Source organism: Musca autumnalis, unplaced genomic scaffold, assembly GCF_047663935.1.
Source record: "Musca autumnalis isolate F117 unplaced genomic scaffold, ASM4766393v1 scaffold_4, whole genome shotgun sequence".
In the NCBI taxonomy this organism is placed as follows: domain Eukaryota; kingdom Metazoa; phylum Arthropoda; class Insecta; order Diptera; family Muscidae; genus Musca; species Musca autumnalis.
The window spans coordinates 89,120,673-89,142,762 of record NW_027411977.1 but is presented as its reverse complement, the minus strand read 5'-3'; the positions used below and the strand labels follow the sequence as shown (position 1 = coordinate 89,142,762).

Genomic DNA, 22,090 nt, shown 5'->3' with positions numbered 1-22,090 from the left:
ATTTTGCATATAAGAATATTCATACATACATATACCAAAGTCTGCTGCTGTTATGCATTTAATTATTCCTAAATGTTGTTCAACGGGGTACCAATGAAAGTTTTTAGTGATACTATGACCTAAAAATGCCCACCGTAATGTTTTTACTCGGAATTTTTAAGAACGGTGAACTTCAATACACCTCTTTATAAGAACCCTCATCACATGTGTTTAGTATATGATGAACATAAACATGCATAATGGTGAAAACACCGTTATGTTGTTATTCTACTTGTTCAAGTTGTTAGTGTCGAAAATATTGCAATTTGATGTAGTAAATATTTGAATTGCTCCTTTATACACATAAATGTTGAAGTTGTTTTGTTGCTCTTATGTTATATGTACTTCTGTCGTATTTGTTTTATATGCTTAGGCGCGAAGATTACATTGTAATCGTTGTTGTTTACTTTTATCCGCCTCAATTGTTACACCGACAACTGACTGTTGCTTGCGACACTTTATTGGTCCACTTTCGCAGATTAATAGCTATCGTCCTCTTCATCTACTTTGTTGTTATTGTAACAGATGTTTAGAGATTGACCGCATAAGGAAGGAGAAAGAGATTTAACAAATTGGAACACACATTCATCACCTCCGTCATTGTGTTTAATGATAAAATTGTATACACTGATATTCTTATGAGGAAAACAATCAGAAAACAACATTAGATGACTTGCGATTGCCTTTGAATAGTACTTCTCCCAAAAAAGGTGGACTCTTTTGCAAATTTTTTTAACACTGCTGCTGCTGCCACTGGCAATGCAAAATATTCGTTGAATGTTTGTCTGTTCGCCACCACCAAGCAATAGTAGTATATGATAATCTTTTTTGTATGCGTCTCGGTAAAAATGTTTTCGTAGGTTGATTACACTAACACGCTGCTACTGTTTCATCATTCAATGCAATGTAATTCCGTAAAATCACTTATATTTGTATTTTTGATACTTAAATAAGAATTTGCAACATTAGATTATGGAAATTACGTTTTTTGTGAGTAACTGCTTTGTTTTTAAGTAAATTTAAGTTTCGATGGCAGGCAATGGAGAAATTCAATGAACTCAACAAACAACGTCACTATCATCACAGCAAAAGCAGAAGCAGCAACTGGAAGAATTTGAGTAGCTGCTTTATTTTGATTTTGATGTACAAAAAATTTGGCAGAAGAAAACAGAGCGACGCCGCCATTTTCCATTTGAATTGTAATAGATTAAAGTGTTTTTGACAAATGCAACACTGTTAAGACTGGAAAGAATACGGTGTTGCCGTATGGTTTTGTGTACAAAAGAGTGTGTCTCTTAAGCGTTTTTTAGCTGCCAATGCATTGGGATACGAAAACACAGCGAAAATTCAATACAAAACGCCTAAACACAAAATTTTGTAATAAACACAGCTTGGGTCACAGAAAGATATACATGCGGAACAAATGTCCTTCAGCGGCAGTTCGCAAGAAAGAATAAAAAAGAAATTTCGGCTTAATCATACTTTAGTTCCAAACGTTAGAACGGTTTGAAACTGTAGCCTTCCAAAGATCTTTCCTCATAGCCGCTTATCCAGCTTTTGACCAGAAAGTTTGCGTAAAAAATATAAAACAAACAAATTTTCGCTAAATTTTCTGTTTAAATATTCGAATTAACAGAATAACTTATATTTGTTAAGAATGTTTTTTTCCGTCTATCTATACTTTGTTGCGCCTGTCCATAGAAGGTCGATCCAGTTTACGGTCCGGTCCCGGATCTTGATGTCATATATACCACAGGTAGTCCTTGGGTTCTGAGTATAACGATATAATACTTGTCTTGCACAAGTCCTTACTTCCGGAGGTATGGGAATTCAAAGTTTAGCAAATACCAATGACACACATATTTTTGCAGGCAACCAATGCAAAATTTGTATCATTGTAAAGTACACTGTTAAATTTCCTTTAAAAATTAAAAGTTTGAATGGGTGGGCGGCCTTCGTCCGGGAATTTAACAATTTCTCCTATGGGCAGGGTCCAATATCGGCTACACGGTTATATCTCCTTTTAATAATTAAGTATTTTTGGTTGGCCGGTGTTCGGTCTGGAATTTAAGACTTTCCAACACTAGCTGCGCTGTTAAATATTCCCTTGAAAAACAAGTGTTTTCCAACACCACTAGTAGCAAACAAGACTCCCAGAGCTTTACATTGATACCCATATTGCCATTATCGGCGGTAAAATATGAGAAATATAATTGGTATTTACCGAACTTAAGGCCTCCACACATAAGATGCATGGCATTCTTGCTTAAGTCACATCTGGTAAATGACTAAAGACCAAGTTCGACCTAATTCAAATATGATTCTGAAATCATTTTATTAGGTCGAACTTGGTCTTTAGTCTTTTATTATTATTTACTTGTGCTAGACAAAATTTATATCGTTACACTCAGGACTTCAAACGACAATCTATCGTATATATAAACCTGATCCGGGACCGAGCCCTAAACTAGACTTATGCCTATAGTATGTATGAGTATTTCGAGCTGGATGATAGTCAATATAATTTTGATTATGAAAATGAAACACCATCTATCCGATGAAACGGTTCTTTTTTCAAGTAATCATTTAATAATTTTCGAAAATGACAAATATTGGTTGTGACGAAGTAAAAATGTGTGAAAACTTCAACCGAAAATCGTGTTTTGGAGGAACATTTATCATTTCTTAAATATGGATTTAACCCCCAGTTTTTGTAACTAATTTTTGTTCGTTCATCTTTATATTTGTAATAATTTAGGCATCTATGGCTCTGCACGCAGATGACATACAGACCTAATTTTTCGTAGATGCGTTCCATATTTAGTAAAGAATTCCTCATATAAAAATCAGCGCTCTACATTTACGCTTAGGCGAGTAAATCGGTCTATAAAATTTGACAATTCGTGTGAGAAGAAAACTTTTTTTTACAAAAACAGGGGGTAAGGAATGCCCCACACCAGTCAATTATACACATACACAAGGATTCATCGGCAGCAGCAGTCTGGCATTATAGTGTATGGGCAGCATAAGAATTTTTATTAAACTAGAATTGTTTTAAATTGTAAAGGGTGTTTTTTTAAGCTAGATAGAACTTTAAATTGTAAAAAGTAACACAAAAAATTAAAATTTGATGAAACTTTTTTTGATTTGTTTCAGTATACTCTGACAAATCATCATGAATAGACTCACGCTTGAACAACGCTACGAAATTATCCAAATTTACTTTGAAAATCAGTCGTCGATTCGCGCAACTTATAGACGACTTCGGCATTTGTATGGCGTACATAATCGTCCATCTGAACAAGCCATTCGTCGAACTGTGGATAGATTTAATAAGCAAAATTGCCGCATATGGAGTGAGACCAATCCACAAGAGACCCTACAGACTCCATTACATCCAGAAAAATGCACCGTATGGTGCGGTTTTCACGCTGGTGGCATCATCGGACCTTATTTCTTCAAAAATGAGGCCGGAGCTCGCGTTGCGGTCAATGGAGATCGTTACCGCACCATGATCAATGATTTTTTGTTTGAAAATATGGATGACATTGATCCGGAGGAGATGTGGTTTCAACAGGATGGCGCTACGTGTCATACGGCGAACGCAACCATCGACTTATTGAAATCAAAATTTGGCGATAAGTTGATTTCGAGAAGTGAACCTGTCAATTGGCCTCCAAGGTCGTGCGATTTGACACCTCTCGATTATTTCCTGTGGGGCTACGTGAAGTCACTGGTTTATGCTGATAAACCAGCAACAATTGATGCCTTGGAGGCCAGCATTGTTCGTGTTATTCGTGACATACGGCCAGCAGTGCTCAAAAAGTGGCCAAAAATTGGACATCCAGAATGCACTTAGTCAAGAACAGCCGCGGTGCCCATATGCCCGAAATCATTTTCAAATGTTAATGTCACGTATCGATCTTTCGAATAAAAAAAAAAATTTTTGATTACAATTTAACCTTTTGTGTTATTTTTTACAATTTCAAGTTCTATCGAGCTTAAAAAAACACCCTTTATATTGCCGTAACTAGTATAAAAGGATATATCGACAGACCAATCCAACATTTGAAACTAATAGTACGTTTATATATAACCTGATTTAACAAACCCACAGGGTTTTAAACCGACAAAACCCTATAACATAAACAGCATATTAACCAGGATTCATTAGAACTTTCACCCATTTTTTTGCAATAATTAAATCGCCATATTGACCACACTGAGATATTTACGTCTAGATATGAATCTGGTAACACTGAAATAACCGAACGATTGCTTTGCAAGTTTTTCCTTGTTGAAAGACAGAGAAAGCTATACATTTTGACAAATAGCGAAATAAAGCGCCACCTGGATAATTACACAAAAACAAGCCTGACATTGATACGCCGAATGAGTAGAAGGCCAACATACCAACAAAAACAGAGAACAAAAATTAGGTACAGAAACTCAATTAGAAAAAATGTTCATCCGAATGTCCCCACAAAACATCAACTGGGTAAAACAATTTGACGATAGTATTCATTAACCGCAAATAACCGGTTGCGAAGAGACTAAGCAGCTACCGATTACTATTTCAGCAATCAGTACTTCATTCATATCACACTAAATACATGATGTATGGCTTTCATTCCATACAGTCAGTGCCCAATACTGTACCAACCACATATACACATTTATACTCCGATGCTCTCAAATCACCTTATTTTCCGTATTCCACAATCAATCGATCGGCAACAGTAGTGGGATTGAACTTCTCTATTCCGATTTGCTCGATGGTCTTTCGACAATTTGATACATAGAAACCTATTTATTAGACTGTAATTGTAATCCTCAGGTTATTCCAAAGCGGGATTTTCGATTTCTATTGGCAAAATTTCAGTTAACACCTTGCACAAACAACACCTCTGTAACTAGTATGACTTTGTATTATAATTTTCTTCTTTCTTCCAACACAATTTTTTCTTTCTTCCTCGCTTATTTCGCAAACACCGTCGTGTCGGATTGTAATTTTTTCCATTTATTTTTTCACACCATTACACACGATTTTTTGGCAAAACTTTAGGGCCACATATTCTTGAAAACATCGCGAACATTTTCCATACAAATTTACTTGAATATTTTTGAAATTTACGTGATTTTCGTGCTAAAATTTGTTTACGACTTCAATGCGACCCGCACTTTTTTACTTTTTTTCATTGCAATCACAAAATCAAACTGTCAGACATCGTAAACAGAGATATTAGCCGATGTCTTAAATGTTGACGCGTTGCCGCCGGTGAAATAAGCTATTTTCCTTCTGCCGCCGTTAAAGATTGTTTTTAATTGTTTTTTATTCACATTTTATTGAGATGTGTATGAAAGCCTTTTTACACTAGAACAAAAATGATAATAGGTTAAAGGGCTGAGTACATAAGCTGCCTTGCCTGCTTACCTTGCTTGCTTCTGATAAAAGAATAAAAAAGAAAAGGGCAACCCAGTTCGAAATTTACTCGGCCTTCTTTATTCTTTTATTTTTATTATGTCAGAAATGAAGCAGGAAAGCAAGGCAATCAGGCAAGGCAGCTTATGTACCCAGGCCTTAACATTTACGAAATCCACTCGATTTCAACTGTCAAGTCCTTTGCCTATACGTAACCCTGCGTTTACAAATGACAGGACAGTTGAGTTCATGTATTGATTGTCGAAATCCCACAACTTGCCTGTGTGACGTAGGCGTCCCGACAACTGCAAAAACAGTTGTTAAATTGTGAATGAAAATCGTCGATTTCTTTTTGTTTTCCGTTCACATGTTTTGTTTTTGTTTTTGTTCATGTTCTTTTGTTTTCAACATATTTCAATTATTATTTCACTTATTTTTACAAAAAATTTCAAAAACTTGTTAACCCGGCTGTCTGTGGAAAAATGATGGACAGCTGGGAGACAAACGACAAATGTACGTACGTGTTAGTAAATCAGAGTTGTATTTGAAGACAAACTGTCTGATGTAAACGTCTAGTCAAATGAAAACTCATATGAAATCGACTGGATTTCATTTGACGTTTGAGCAATAGAATTGACAGTTGAAATCGAGTGGGTTTCGTAAATGTAAACATAGTGTTAAGGCCTGCGTACATAAGCTGCTCTGCCTGATTGCCTTGCTTTCCTGCTTTATTTTTGACATAATAAAAATAAAAGAATAAAGAAGGCCGAGGAAATTTCGAACTGGGTTGCCCTTTTCTTTTTTATTAGCTCTGTTCCTTTACGTGCAAGAATCTTGAAGTTTTACCACTTTTTACTCGAAAAGCGTTCCTTTACTTCAGACACCATGCTAGTCATATGGGAGCAGTTTACAACTTTTACCACTTTTGCCGGTTTTACCATTTTCAAAAGTAAAGGAACACACCAATTATTTTATCAGAAGTAAGCAAGGTAAGCAGGCAAGGCAGCTTATGTACGCAGGCCTTTAAGGGCAAGGTAAGCAGGCAAGGCAGCTTATGTACGCAGGCCTTAAGCTGCCTGGCCTGCTTATCTTGCTTGCTTCTGATAAAAGAATAAAAAAGATAAGGGCAACCCAGTTCGAAATTTGCTCGGCCTTCTTTATTGTTTTATTTCCCAGCAAAAAGTTTGCATCCGCGGATGCATTGAATCACTACAAGTGTACGGTACATTTGCCGTTGGAGTACATCTTTTCCTATGAATTCACTTATGAATTTTACAAGAGAGCGCGCAGCTAGGATGCACTCCATTTCGCTTCCACAGCACACAGCTAGGATGCACTCCATTTTCGATCCAAATCACAACTTAAGATGCAGGTCTATGGATTGAATTTATATGCATTCTTCGGATTGCATTTTTAATCAGTCTACAGATGCAATTAAAATGCAAGCCATTGCGAAATATCCCAAAATAAATAAAATGCATTTATTATTTGTGTAAAACAAGAACACAAAGAACTTATTATATTATTATTATAGCTCTGTTCCAGAACTAAAAAGTTTTTAAAATTTTTACCACTTTTACACATTTTGCGTTCCCGTACACAAAATTTATATGGAAATCATTTACGACTTTTACAAATTTTACGACTTTTACCACTTTATAAAGTACGGGAACAGGCCATATATTTATTATATAAACACAAATTAAAAAAAGTTTCCATTAAATTCAATCACATTTGAGCTTAGTTCCACCTTTCTCAATTTAATCCAGTGCATCTGATTTTGCTTCATCATCCAAAAGGTTTTTTATGCTGCCTTCCCATCACTAGTTCAGCTTTCGACATGGACTCCAACTCCGCTCCATTAAAAATTTCCGTCTCAGGAATTACCGCAAAAATGTTCTCAAGTTAAAGGCCTGCGTACATAAGCTGCCTTGCCTGCTTACCTTGCTTACTTCTGATAAAAGAATAAAAAAGAAAAGGGCAACCCAGTTCGAAATTTCCTCGGCCTTCTTTATTCTTTTATTTTTATTATGTCAAAAATGAAGCAGGAAAGCAAGGCAATCGGGAAGAGTAGCTTATGTACGCAGGCCTTCAGTTTTTATTTCTTTATTTTATAACAAATTCTCCGAAGTGTATACACTCTTGTTTGTCTTTTGAAGGAATGTGTAGGGATCAACCAACTGGTTTTTTCTGTAGGGATCTCTACAGCAACTGCTTATAAAATGTATCGAACGGAGTGTATTTTTCATAACTCTGTTGGACTACATCGAAAGATGTTGTGAAATCATAACTCCAATTGCACAACTTCCAATTTTTTTTTGCTGGGTTTTTATTATGTCAAAAATGAAGCAGGAAAGCAAGGTAATCAGGCAGAGCAGCTTATGTACGCAGGCCTTTATGTACTCATCCCTTAATACCCCGTTTATATATAACCGGATTTAACAAACCGACTGGGTTTTAAATGTCAATTCCATTGCTTATATTTCAAACAAATCCTCATAAAGAAGGTTAACCCTGCAAAAAGCTCTAATATAAACAGCATATAACCCTGCAAAAGGCTATAATAGGTGTGTTCGTTTACGCAATAATTTGTACAAGTCCAGTAACTTCTTGTATAGTCCGGTCAAAATAGACATTGAATAACAACAATTCCCACAGAGCTGAATTTTGGTGGAGAGCTAGGGTTTGCCATTATAAGCAACGTCCTAAAAGTCCCCATCGATCCCATGTGTGCAAAAAAAATTATTCGGGGCCAAAGGTCGAATTTTAAGGGTTTTTAGGGTTTCGGATTTATTTTTTGAAAACGGTTAATCTAATCAAAAAGGGACTAAAGTAAATATTGTAGACAGGAAAATTATCCTCAAGTTTGACCTTTATAATTTTTTTCCTAGAAAGAACCATTCTTGAGATGTAGCTGTTCTAAAAACACATGATTTTTATGTACTTATAAGGGAAATATGCACATATTCAGACGAACCGGCTAAAATAAGCGAAGTAATCGGGTCTGTCCCCCAAAAAAAATATATATTTTCTTGAAGAGCGAAATTATAGCTATCTTCTAAAAAAAATCCAACAAAATCGGAGCGTATTTAGTAGAGTTATTCAATGTTAGAGTCATTCTTGCAAAAATAGCCCATTTAACCCATATGTATAATCGAAAGCCCAACGGGAACGACCCCAACGAAAACTTTCCAATTTTTTTTTCAAGTTTTGTCCGAAGGTAGGGTTTGTTGCGCTGATTAGGGAAAATAATTTTCACCGGTTGCTGATCCGGTTCGCCGGTCATTCGACCCGAAAGGCCAAATTTAAAAACCGGGTTAGACCCGGTTCTACTGGACCGATTACTGCAAAGTGGATATCGTTTGAAAGCTTACGGAAGTATCTAACACATAGTGTCGTTACTATAACCGGTTCGCCTCATAATGTACTTACAGGGCTAATTTTTTATTTGAACTTAAGATCGCGATATCTCGAAAATGGTAAGTCTTTTTAAATAATAATAAGGACCATTCTTGTAGACAATCATTGAATCTACAACTTTTACTTTAGCCGGCTTTTGCTAAGTCCTACCGTTTTTGAGAAAAATTAAAAAAAAACTGAATAATGCCTCCAAAAATGACCTTTGACCCCGAATAACTTGTTTTGCACACATGGGATCGATGGGGACTTTTAGGACGTTGCTTCTAATGGCTAACCCTAGCTTTCCACCAAAATTCAGCTTTGTGGGAATTTTTGCTATTTCCCCCTTATACGCATGTCTATTTTGACCGGACTAGTAAACGACTAAAGGTAGAAACACAATGAAATACTCCGCTTTTTCACGCTCAGTTTCATGTAAAAGACTAAAGGCCAAGCACTACCTAATTGAAATGAATTAGGCAGCATTTGAATTAGGTTGTACTTGGCCTTTAATCTTTTACATGAAAATGAGCGTGGAAAAAGCGGCGTATTTCATTCTGTTCACACCTTAAGCTCTTTTGCATCGTACTGAAGAGTAAACGAACAGCATCCAGTAACAATTTGTACACATTTTGAGTAAACGAACACACTTAATAGCTGTGTTCCTTTACTTACCTGAGGTTACCATTTTTCCCATTTGTTACCATTTTTAACCTGCAAAGCGTTCCTTAACCCCGAAAAGTGGCAAAACTGGAAGCAATATTTAAGAGAGTGAGAGTGGAGAGAGAGCGAAAATGGCTTTCTCTTCTGCCACAGGCTACCAGCAAAATTTCTGCAGGTAAAAAATGGCAGAACTGATTTTTCGACTTTTGTTTGACGATTATTTCACAAATAGACGATAAACAGAAGAAAAAGTCGAAAACTAAATTAAAAACTGTGAAATAAAAGACGAAAATTGATTTTTTATGTTTCTTTTTGACATTGCTGCCAGATATACCATTTTTCCGTTCCTTTACTTTTCTGGTAAAAATGTTCATGAGAGAGCAATTTTGAGCAACTTTGACATTTTTCTCTTTTACCACCCTTACCATTAAAAAAGTAAAGGAACAAAGCTAATATAAACATGGCGTAAGGCCTCGGCATATCTGGTAAATGACTACCCAGCAAAATTTGAAGGAAGGAGTTCTATGCGATGACGTGATTTCATAATCCGATCTTTTCATTAGCATTTAAACCCATGCAAAGGAAGTCGTGAAAGATCCAATCTTTTCATTAGTATTTTAACCCATGCAAAGGAAGCCGTGAAAGATCCGATCTTTTCATCAGCATTTGAACCCATTCCTTCGATCCAATAAAGATGATGTTTGTGTTTTTTATTTACACACCTTTATATTTTCTTTTATTTATCTAAATATGTTTTAAGCTATATAAGGTTATTATTTCCAATAGGCTTGATGTTGTCGGAGACCCGAAATCACGACCAAAGTTGTTAAAACTCTCGTCGTGATGTTGTCTTACATTTCCTGTATATCATACAAACAATCGGTATCGGTACAATCGGTGTTGCACCTTGCTCGAAACGTTATTCAAAGGAAGTCACAATAATCGAGCTAACAATAGAATCGGACTGCACTCTTTGGTATTATAAAAATTCCCTTATCTGTTCTAAATCTGGCATAGAATGAAATCAATCAAATCTCGCTTCTCGAAATTTGAACAAAAAGTCCGAAAATAAAATGAACAAGAATCTGAAAAGAAGTAAAAGGCTGGGTACATAAGTTGCCTTGCCTGGTTGCCTTGCTTTCCTGCTTCATTTCTGACATAACAAATAAAAGAATAAAGAAGAAAAGGGCAACCTAGTTCGAAATTGGCTCGGCCTTTTTTATTCTTTTATTTTATGTTATGTCAGAAATGAAGCAGGAAAGCAAGGCAACTGAAACAAGACATAAAGGCCTGCGTACATAAGCTGCTCTTCCTGATTGCCTTGCTTTCCTGGTTCATTTTTGACATAATAAAAATAAAAGAATAAAGAAGGCCGAGGAAATTTCGAACTGGGTTGCCCTTTTCTTTTTTATTCTTTTATCAGAAGTAAGCAAGGTAAGCAGGCAAGGCAGCTTATGTATTCACCCCTTTAAGGCCTGCATACATAAGCTGCCTTGCCTGCTTACCTTGCTTACTTCGTCGTTTGTTTTCTGACGAATTCGTTCGTCTGATTTTGTTAAGAGAACCAAAAAATTACGAATATGAAAAGCATTCATTTGCTTGTCACACGAATACAAAAGTCAATTGCTATAAAAACCAAATTGTGTATTTCGTTTATGAAATCGACGAACGAATGGGCAAAAACTTTTTACAAAAATAGGCTGTAAAAGGTCAAACTTACTAAACAAAAGCAAGAAGTGCGTGTGTTTACAATACATTTTTGAGCTTTTTATAAAATGCGCGAAAAATTAATGAAGTGTCAAAGTTTCTCCACATAATCGAATTGTGGATATGATGAAATGCATGGTAGAACAATAAATGCTCTGCTCCAGAACGTGCAAGAAGCTACTATTTTTTTACTACGATAACACTTTTTCCTTTATGATGTCGAAAAAATAGTAAAAATTAGTAGATATTTGCAGTTCTGGAACAGACCATATAGGTAACACCAATACACAGCTGACTGAACTGGGTTGTAACCATGGCACAATTATACAAGTACAACGGGAAAAACAGCTGTTTATCACGCTAGTTGTCAAAATGCATTATTGTGACATGGGGGACAAGATCTATTTAACAGGTCACGTAAGTAGCACAAATACAACTCTGTTTTGGCCAAAAATTCTTCAATATGTCAAAATGTTTGTTTACGTTTTCATACAATTTATTCACAATAACAAAAAATTTGACAGATTGAAACCAATCAGCTGGCCGATTTACGCCTTATTATTTCATCATGTTACATCAAATCATGCCAAACGTCAAATTTGCTCACAATAATGCATTACTGTAAATTGCTTGTTTACATTTTGTATGTGATTTTATTCACAATAACGCATTTTGACAACTGGTATGAAGATTAGTTGTTTTTGGCGTTACACCTTATTATTCCACCATGCCAAGATCTATTTAACAGGTCACGTAAGTAGCACAACAACAACTCTATTTTGGCCGAAAACTCTTCAACATGTCAAAATGTTTGTTTACGTTTTCATACAATTTATTCACAATAAAAAATATTTGACAGATTGAAACCAATCAGCTGGCCGTTTTACGCCACCTTATAATTTCATCATGCACCATGCTATTGTGAATAAAATCACATACAAAAGGTAAACAAGCAATTTACAGTAACGCATTATTGTGAGCAAATTTGACGTTTGGCATGATTTGATGTAACACCTTCTTATTCCACCATGTCACAATAATGCATTTCTACAGCTATCGTGATAAACAGCTGTTTTTCCTTTATACCTGTATAATTGTGCCATGGTTACAACCCAGTTCAGGGGCTCAATTCTTGTTCTATGAAAATTTGAAATGAAATCTTTTATAAAAGAAATAAATGTCATATGAAAAAAATTATAAAGAATATATTTTTCATTTCATATTTTCATAGAACAAGAATCCAGCCCAGGCCAGAACAGAATCAATCGTCGCTTGCTTTACTTGCTTTCCAATGTCAAATTATAAAGGAATGCCAGAGCCGCCTAAAGGGGAACGCAGGCGAATTTGCAAAGAGGCTCTGGCATTCCTTTATAATTAGACATTTGGGGAAGCAAGCAAAGCAAGCGACGATTGATTCTGCTCTGGCCTTAAAGAATACCATGGTACAAATACACAGGTAGCCGCATCGGCAATTTTTGGCAACATAAGATGTCAAATTTGACATCAATTCAATGCAATTGACACATTATTGGTCTGTTCCTTTACTTTTGAAAATGGCAACAGTGGCAGAAAATGGTAGAAGTGGTAAACTGCTATCATATAAATTGTATGCTATTAAAAGTAAAGGAACACTTTGCAGGTTAAAAATGGTAAGAAATGGTAACCTGAGGAACGTAAAGGAACAGAGCATATGTTACCATCAGCTGGCATGATAATGCTACCTGTATTATTGTACCATGAAGAATACAAACTTTGACAATAGGTGTGTTCGTTTACTCAATAATTTGTACAAGTGCTGTAACTTCTTGCAACCGACTAAAGGCCTGTGTACATTAGCTGCTCTGCCTTGCTTTCCTGCTTCATTTTTGACATAATAAAAATAAAAGAATAAAGAAGGCCGAGGAAATTTCGAACTGGGTTGCCCTTTTTTTATTCTTTTATCAGAAGTAAGCAAGGTAAGCAGGCAAGGCAGCTTATGTACGCAGGCCTTTAGGTATTTTGCATTGTACTGTATAGTAAACAAACAACATCCAGTAACAATTTGTACAAATTTTGAGTAAACGAACCCACATAAGCTCTGTTCCTTTACGTGCAAGAATCTTCAGACACCATACAATTCATATGGGAGCAGTTTACAACTTTTACTACTTTTGCCGGTTCTACCATTTTCAGAAGTAAAGGAACAGACCAATAATAGCTCTGTTCCAGAACTAAAAAGTTTTTACAATTTTTACCACTTTTACACATTTTGCGTTCCCGTAAACAAAATTTATATCAAAATCGTTTACGACTTTTACCACTTTATACAGTACGGGAACAGGCCAAATATTTCAAATAAACAAAACTTGTGGCTTTTGTTATTAGTAATTTTGAAGTTATAAGCAACCAGGCTTCGGATTTTTTTTTAATTTCATCAACCTACCCAACCTTGTAATAATTGAACCATGGAATAAATGCATATTTTCAATTATTTTCTTTTCAAAATTCATATACATATTTCAATTGGTCTGTTCCAGCACCGCAAGAATCTACTAATTTTTACTATTTTTTTCGATAACATAAAGGAAAAAACGTAATCGTGGTAAAAATTAATAGCTTCTTGCAGGTTCTGGAACAGAGCAAATATTTGCCATTACTTAATTAAAAACACTAGTTTTTAATACATCCATGACAGTGACAGTTCCAAAGCACAACGGAGTCATTTGCACTGTCTCCTTTGAATTTTCCAATCTCATTTGCTGTTTTTCATAATTAGTAACATCCTCTGAATATCTTTGATGTATAAAAGTGTAATTTATTTGATTAACCCCTATTGTTACAAGTCTTCTTTTGTTATATTTTGCATGGTATAAGCATGGTTTAATAAGAAAGGTTAGCCAAAGCTTTATGTGAATTTAAATTTTTTCATTCGAGTATGCCTAAAACTTCAAAACAATATAAACAAACTGTGTATGTGTGTATGGTGTTTGAATAATATGCCAAACAATTTTAAATACAAACGAATTCAATGATTTTTAAAATTGTTTTTAGACCATTTGTATGGAAGAAATTGGTGAGATTTGCATTGAAACAATCAGTTTATCATATTTACAACTCGATTATGTGGAGAAAACTTAACTCTTCATTCATTTTTCGCGTTTTTTATAAAATGCTCAAGAAATACATTGTAAACAAACCCACTTGTTGCTTTTATTTTGAAGTTTTAGGAATTGAAGAAAAACAAGGGTTCTATAGATTTTTTTCATTTAAATCTACCTCTTTACTTATACCATGGGTATAAGTATAGAGGTAGATTTAAATGAACATAATCTATGGAACCCTTGTTTTTCCTGAATTCCTAAAACGTCAAAATTAGTAAACACAAAGACAACAAGTGGGTTTGTTTACAATACCATTTTTGAGCATTTTATAAAAAACGCGAAAAATGAATGAAGTGTCAAGGTTTCTCCACATAATCGAGTTGTGGATATGATAAAATGTTTGCTTCAATGCAAAGCCCACGAATTTCTTCCATACAAATGTTCTAAAAACAAATTTAAAAAATCATTGAATTCGATTGTTTTTAAAATTGTTTGGCATATTATTCAAACAGCACACACACATACACAGTTCGTGTATATTGTTTTGACGTTTTAGGAACAGTCGAAAAAAAAATTAAATTGACAGAATGCTTTAGCTAACCTTTCTTATTAAACCATGATATTTTGGATTTACCGAACAGATTTAGAGCGTTCCGCTTAACTTAAAGTTAAAAGTGATGATTGAATTTCAAGGAGGAGCTTCTTGGCATTAAAGGCCTGCGTACATAAGCTGCTCTGCCTGATTGCCTTGCTTTCCTGCTTCATTTTTGACATAATAAAAATCAAAGAATAAAGAAGGCCGAGGAAATTTCGAACTGGGTTGCCCTTTTCTTTTTTATTTTTTTATCAGAAGTAATACTATGTTTACATTTACGAAATCCACTCGATTTCAACTGTCAATTCCATTGCTCAAACGTCAAATGAAATCCAATCGATTTCAGATGAGTTTTCATTTGACGTATACACAAAGGAATTGACAGATGAAATCGAGTGGATTTCGTAAATGTAAACATAGTATAAGCAAGGTAAGCGGGCAAGGCAGCTTATGTACGCAGGCCTTAACTTTCAATGTAAAAATTATATACTTAATGCCTCCAAATTGGTTTATTTTGCGGTTTCAAATCCATCAGATAGTAAAAGAACACATATAATAATGGCCCTAAATAAGTTTATTTTGACTAAAAACGCAAACACACACACTTAAAGTCCTGGGTACATAAGCTGCCTCGCCTGTTTGCCTTGCCTGCTTCTGATAAAAGAATAAAAAATAACTGGGTTTCCCCAGTTCGAAATTTGCTCGGCCTTCTTTATTTTTATTATGTCAGAAATGAAGCAGGAAAGCAGGCAAGGCTGCTTATGTACCCAGGCATTTATTTATTTAATTTATTTATTTCTTTCATATAATGCAATTTTAAGCCCTAGGGCCGATTACAATTAAATTGCAAATTTATGTACCCAGGCCTTAACATTTTCTCTTTTTTTCACAACAATTAGGGCACACAAGTTATGAAAAAGTCCTTTCAGTTTTGCCAAATTCAATGATTATTTTTCTCCAATTATTCATGATTGGAGGAATGTTTTTTCGAGAAAAATCTATTCCGCTGGAGTTGAATTCCGTAAGAAATTTCATGATTGGGCTGAATGTAAAAGTACTCTAACGTAATGTCCCGTTCCACACTAAAGTGATTTCATTGAAAAAATTGCATGAAATTATGCGTCTCTAGATCGACCTCAATGGTAGAGTAAAATCATAAAATTGCTGTAGTGGGGAATTCGATTTAAGATCTCTCTCTACCAGCTGACGGAAAAAATCTGAAAAATTGTTTTAAATTGTAAGTTTTTTCTAAGTAGCCGGCCTTTGGCCGGCGATTTAAGACTTTCTCCTATGGACAAATGCCAATTTAGGGCACGAAAACAACATTTTTTTAATTTTAATTCATCCATGACAGTGACAGTTCCAAAGCACAACGGAGTCATTTGCACTGTCTCCTTTGAATTTTCCAATCTCATTTGCTGTTTTTCATAATTAGTAACATCCTCTGAATATCTTTGATGTATAAAAGTGTAATTTATTTGATTAACCCCCATTGTTACAAGTCTTCTTTTGTTATATTTTGCATGGTATAAGTATAGAGGTAGATTTAAATGAACATAATCTATGGAACCCTTGTTTTTCCTGAATTCCTAAAACGTCAAAATTAGTAAACACAAAGACAACAAGTGGGTTTGTTTACAATACCATTTTTGAGCATTTTATAAAAAACGCGAAAAATGAATGAAGTGTCAAGGTTTCTCCACATAATCGAGTTGTGGATATGATAAAATGTTTGCTTCAATGCAAAGCCCACGAATTTCTTCCATACAAATGTTCTAAAAACCAATTTAAAAAATCATTGAATTCGATTGTTTTTAAAATTGTTTGGCATATTATTCAAACAGCACACACACATACACAGTTCGTGTATATTGTTTTGACGTTTTAGGAACAGTCGAAAAAAAATTAAATTGACAGAATGCTTTAGCTAACCTTTCTTATTAAACCATGATATTTTGGATTTACCGAACAGATTTAGAGCGTTCCGCTTAACTTAAAGTTAAAAGTGATGATTGAATTTCAAGGAGGAGCTTCTTGGCATTAAAGGCCTGCGTACATAAGCTGCTCTGCCTGATTGCCTTGCTTTCCTGCTTCATTTTTGACATAATAAAAATCAAAGAATAAAGAAGGCCGAGGAAATTTCGAACTGGGTTGCCCTTTTCTTTTTTATTCTTTTATCAGAAGTAATACTATGTTTACATTTACGAAATCCACTCGATTTCAACTGTCAATTCCATTGCTCAAACGTCAAATGAAATCCAATCGATTTCAGATGAGTTTTCATTTGACGTATACACAAAGGAATTGACAGATGAAATCGAGTGGATTTCGTAAATGTAAACATAGTATAAGCAAGGTAAGCGGGCAAGGCAGCTTATGTACGCAGGCCTTAACTTTCAATGTAAAAATTATATACTTAATGCCTCCAAATTGGTTTATTTTGCGGTTTCAAATCCATCAGATAGTAAAAGAACACATATAATAATGGCCCTAAATAAGTTTATTTTGACTAAAAACGCAAACACACACACTTAAAGTCCTGGGTACATAAGCTGCCTCGCCTGTTTGCCTTGCCTGCTTCTGATAAAAGAATAAAAAATAACTGGGTTTCCCCAGTTCGAAATTTGCTCGGCCTTCTTTATTTTTATTATGTCAGAAATGAAGCAGGAAAGCAGGCAAGGCTGCTTATGTACCCAGGCATTTATTTATTTAATTTATTTATTTCTTTCATATAATGCAATTTTAAGCCCTAGGGCCGATTACAATTAAATTGCAAATTTATGTACCCAGGCCTTAACATTTTCTCTTTTTTTCACAACAATTAGGGCACACAAGTTATGAAAAAGTCCTTTCAGTTTTGCCAAATTCAATGATTATTTTTCTCCAATTATTCATGATTGGAGGAATGTTTTTTCGAGAAAAATCTATTCCGCGGGAGTTGAATTCCGTAAGAAATTTCATGATTGGGCTGAATGTAAAAGTACTCTAACGTAATGTCCCGTTCCACACTAAAGTGATTTCGTTGAAAAAATTGCATGAAATTATGCGTCTCTAGATCGACCTCAATGGTAGAGTAAAATCATAAAATTGCTGTAGTGGGGAATTCGATTTAAAATCTCTACCAGCTGACGGAAAAAATCTGAAAAATTGTTTTAAATTGTAAGTTTTTTCTAAGTAGCCGGCCTTTGGCCGGCGATTTAAGACTTTCTCCTATGGACAAATGCCAATTTAGGGCACGAAAACAACATTTTTTTAATTTAAATTTTTTTCTTACTTTAACAAGGGAATTTTCGGAACTTCAGGGGCCATATCTCGGGAAGTTTGGACTTCCCCCCAACAAACTTTACATTTTTATAATCAGGACGTAAAGATCTACCTGTGGTAAAAATTTCAGATTATTCCGCCAGCTGGTAGAGTATTCTATTTATGCCAAAAGTTTTTACAATTTTTACCGCTTTTACAGCCTGTTTCTGTATGTCGAAAGAAGATTGTGTGCATGGTTTAATAAGAAAGGTTAGCCAAAGCTTCACGTCAATTTAAATTTTTTCATTCGAGTATTCCTAAAACTTCAAAACAATATAAACAAACTGTGTATGTGTGTGTGGTGTTTGAATAATGTGCCAAACAATTTTAAAAACAATAGAATTCAATAATTTTGAATATTGTTTTTAGACCATTTGTATGGAAGAAATTCATCAGATTTGCATTGAAACAATCATTTTATCATATTCACAACTCGATTATGTGGAGAAAACTTAACACTTTATTCATTTTTCGCGTTTTTTATAAAATGCTCAAAAAATGCATTGTAAACAAACCCACTTGTTGCTTAATTTTGAAGTTTTAGGAATTCAGGAAAAACAAGGGTTCTATAGATTTTTTTCATTTAAATCTACCTCTTTACACGTCCAAACTCTTGTGTGTTTTTCAAATTAGTTTTTTGTTTTGAAGCAAAAGCAAAGGTAAAATATTTTCGAAAACTAAAGTTCGGGCTTGTTTCATTCGCACGCATTCTTCTTTCGACATACAGAAACTGGCTATTACACATTTTGCGTTCCCGTACACAAAATTTATATGAAAATCGTTTACGACTTTTACCACTTTATAAAGTACGGGAACAGGCCAAAAATTATATGGGATATCACTTCTCGATACTTTTGCAATTACTTCTTTGATTACTTTGTCCATATTTATATTAGGCAATTTTCCTTGCCGCAATTGTCAGTTTGATGGAGAGAGAGGTGAGGCATATGGTAACCCTTTGCCTCTCAACACCCTCTCTCACCTACAAACTGACAATTGCCGCAAGGAAAATTGCCTAATGTAAATATGGACTTTCAATCAATAAAAAGAAGAGAATTTGCCGGTGCAACAACGCACTGTGATTTGAATTGTTGGAAAAAGAAGAAGGAGGCGAACATGGCTCGGTACTTGGGGTTATTTAACAATTTTTATAAATATACACTTCAAAATTCCATCACAAAAAATGTCGCCTGTCCCCAAGTTAGCCCAATATTGAATATTGTGAGACAAACCAGCTTCTTCAATAAGCTTCCGGCAGAGCATTTATGGAAAGGTGTTACGGCTGTAAGTAATGCTGGTAAAAAGCGTGGCAGAGGAAAGGGTACTGGAAAAAAGGTCGCCAAGGACTTAAATCGAGGCCAGGCAATTGGTTTCGGCAAGAAAAACGTAGTATGGCCTGGCCTTAATTCACCCATAATAAGGGGCAAGGAGATTGTACGACAACAGACACTGCCTGAAGATCCAGAAAGAGAAAAGAATATTCTCAAGTTGAGGGATTCCTATGGAGGATTTCGTCAAATAAAAGTAAATCCAATTGATCGAGGTTGGTCAGGATCTAAATTGCCTGGACGCAGTATTGGAGCCCCAGAGGGCGAGAGTGAAAATTCGTTTGAAGGTTTCGATACTCGTGTACTGGAGAATAAAATCGTTTTCATCATGAAAGGTAATATGGGTCGTACAAGAAGATTTTCGGTTATGAGTGTTACTGGCAATGGAAATGGACTTGCCGGTTTTGCTACAGCTAAGGCACCAGAAGCACGTACTGCACTGAGAAAATCAAAAAATAGGGCTGGCCAAAAACTCATGAAATTTGAACTTTGCGATAATCGTACAGTTTTCCATGATTTCTATTGTGCTTTTGGAAAAACTAAGATCTTTGTGTCGAAAAAACCTGAAGGTTATGGCTTAGTCTGTCACCGTGGTATCCAAACAATTTGTAAAGTGTTGGGTATTAAAGATTTGCACGCTAAGGTTGTTGGATCAACAAACATTCAACACATTGTGAAGGCCTTCTTTATTGGTCTTCTACAGCAGAGAACTCATGAACAAATTGCCGAAGAGAAAAAACTGCATTTGGTTGAGTTCTCCAATGATAAAGTTGGTCTACCAAATGTTCGAGCATTTGCCAAAGATTGTCGTAAACCTGAGGAAATAGCCAAGGATGAAATAATGGACTTTACACAGTACGTTTTGGGCGATAAGATTGTCCTGAAAAAGAAGAAATTCGAACCTTTCTATACAAATACAATTGGACACCAATTGTATTTGAAAAAGAGGGATCCTCTACGAAACCAAGAACAAGTGAAAATCGATATGTTGGTAAATAATAATAAAATTAGTAGTTTTCTAACAGATAAAGAAATACAATAAGTTATATATTTGATCTTGTTATTCAATAATACGTTTTTATGATATAAATAAAAATTATGCGATTCGCATTCTTTATGGATGTGTTCTGAAAATACATTCTTATGCATGTAATTGGTTGGTTGATCGGTGTTAATAACTTTGACGAATGATGTTTATCATTCGTTCGTTCCTTGAAGATATTTTATTAGATATTGCGACACTCAACCTATACAACATTGTAGCAAGAAGGGGTAGGTATTATGTCTTTGTGTATTTGTATGTAACATTCAATAGGAAACGAGATAGGCCCATAGTATGTACACGTATGTACAGACTGATCCTGCCTATGCCACTGTTGATGTTTTTGAGACATTATTTTTTGAAATACATATATGTATACCATGAAAAGACAAGATTTTTTTCTTCTCAAAAAAATATTTCAGAAAATAATATTTAAAAAAATAGTAAAAAATAAAAAAAAATAAAAATAATCGATCTACATATTTCCAATACAGTAATTTCATAAAATTTAGTGTGGAACTCGATCTAAGAACGCATTATTTCAAGAAATTATTTCACTGAAATTGCTCTGGTGTGGACCGGGACACTCAAGATTAAAAAAACGCACAAATAATAGGTCTGTGCGATAACTTCGCAAGTGAAAAGTACTTGCAAGTACTCAGCAAGTTCTCAGTAACGTCTCTCCACCAATTTTACTCTCTTGAAGCTAAAAATTTGCAGATTGTTATGGAAGTTGGCGGAAAAGATTAAATAAATAAATAATAAAATAAAAAGTAGTCACCACATACTACAAAATAAGATATTTTATTTACATTATCGTTTTCCATAATTTATTTAATAATTTTTCCCTTTTTTATTCCAAAATTGTTGTTTGCTCTCCATGTTTTGTAAGGGAAATTAAATAATTATAGGCCTGTACGATAACTTTGCAAGTAAAAAGTACTTGCAAGTACTCAGCAAGTTCTCAGTAACTTCTCTCCACTAATTTTTCTCTCTCGAAGCTACAAATTTGCAGAATGTTATCGAATAACAATTTGCAATCACTTGCAAGAAGTCAGCTGAATTGACAAACAAGAAGTTTTGCGGATAAGATTTAATTTAACAATCGAAGGTTGTTTACGAAAATTATTTGATTATCCATTGCTACAAAAATAATTATGTATCTTTCCATATCATAAATTAACGGCTGGCTGTCCACATAGTGTTCCTCCTACTCCATGTATGCGCCGCTTTTTGCTGGGATTTGATACCTTAAAAAACAAACAGTCATCACAAACTACAAAAAAAGTTACATATTTTACAAAATAAGTAGTTTTCCATAATTTATTTAGTTATCTCTTCTCCTTTTTATATTGTAATTATTTTAATAACCAAATGTTTGCTAATGTTTTTGCCAAGAATTGCAAAGTCCTCCACAAAACATTCGAATTTAAATCAATGTCGTGCTTTGATATTTTTAAAGTTACGAAGTTTTTCGGCAACGTTACTAACACACTGTCAAAAGTTGCAAAT

General features: G+C 34.7%; 2 protein-coding genes across 21 annotated transcripts in view; one reads left to right on the top strand and one right to left on the bottom strand.

Annotated features, from left to right (window-relative positions):
- Positions 1–5,415, bottom strand: part of Taf4 (TBP-associated factor 4) — a 44,067-nt gene extending 38,652 nt beyond the window's left edge. For 6 of the 20 annotated variants that reach the window (XM_073984283.1, XM_073984289.1, XM_073984286.1 and 3 more), the window contains exon 1: positions 30–1,248. The gene's annotated coding sequence lies outside the window, so the exon portion shown is untranslated. Of the gene's footprint in view, positions 1–29; positions 1,295–4,740 lie in introns of those variants that run through there. The other 14 variants (XM_073984291.1, XM_073984287.1, XM_073984297.1 and 11 more) reach the window with 9 other exon arrangements.
- Positions 5,416–19,064: 13,649 nt separating this feature from the next.
- Positions 19,065–20,670, top strand: mRpS5 (mitochondrial ribosomal protein S5). Its single transcript, XM_073980327.1, has one exon. The coding sequence runs from the start codon at positions 19,235–19,237 to the stop codon at positions 20,576–20,578; it is 1,344 nt and encodes a 447-aa protein (XP_073836428.1). The 5' UTR covers positions 19,065–19,234; the 3' UTR covers positions 20,579–20,670.
- Positions 20,671–22,090: the final 1,420 nt, after the last annotated feature.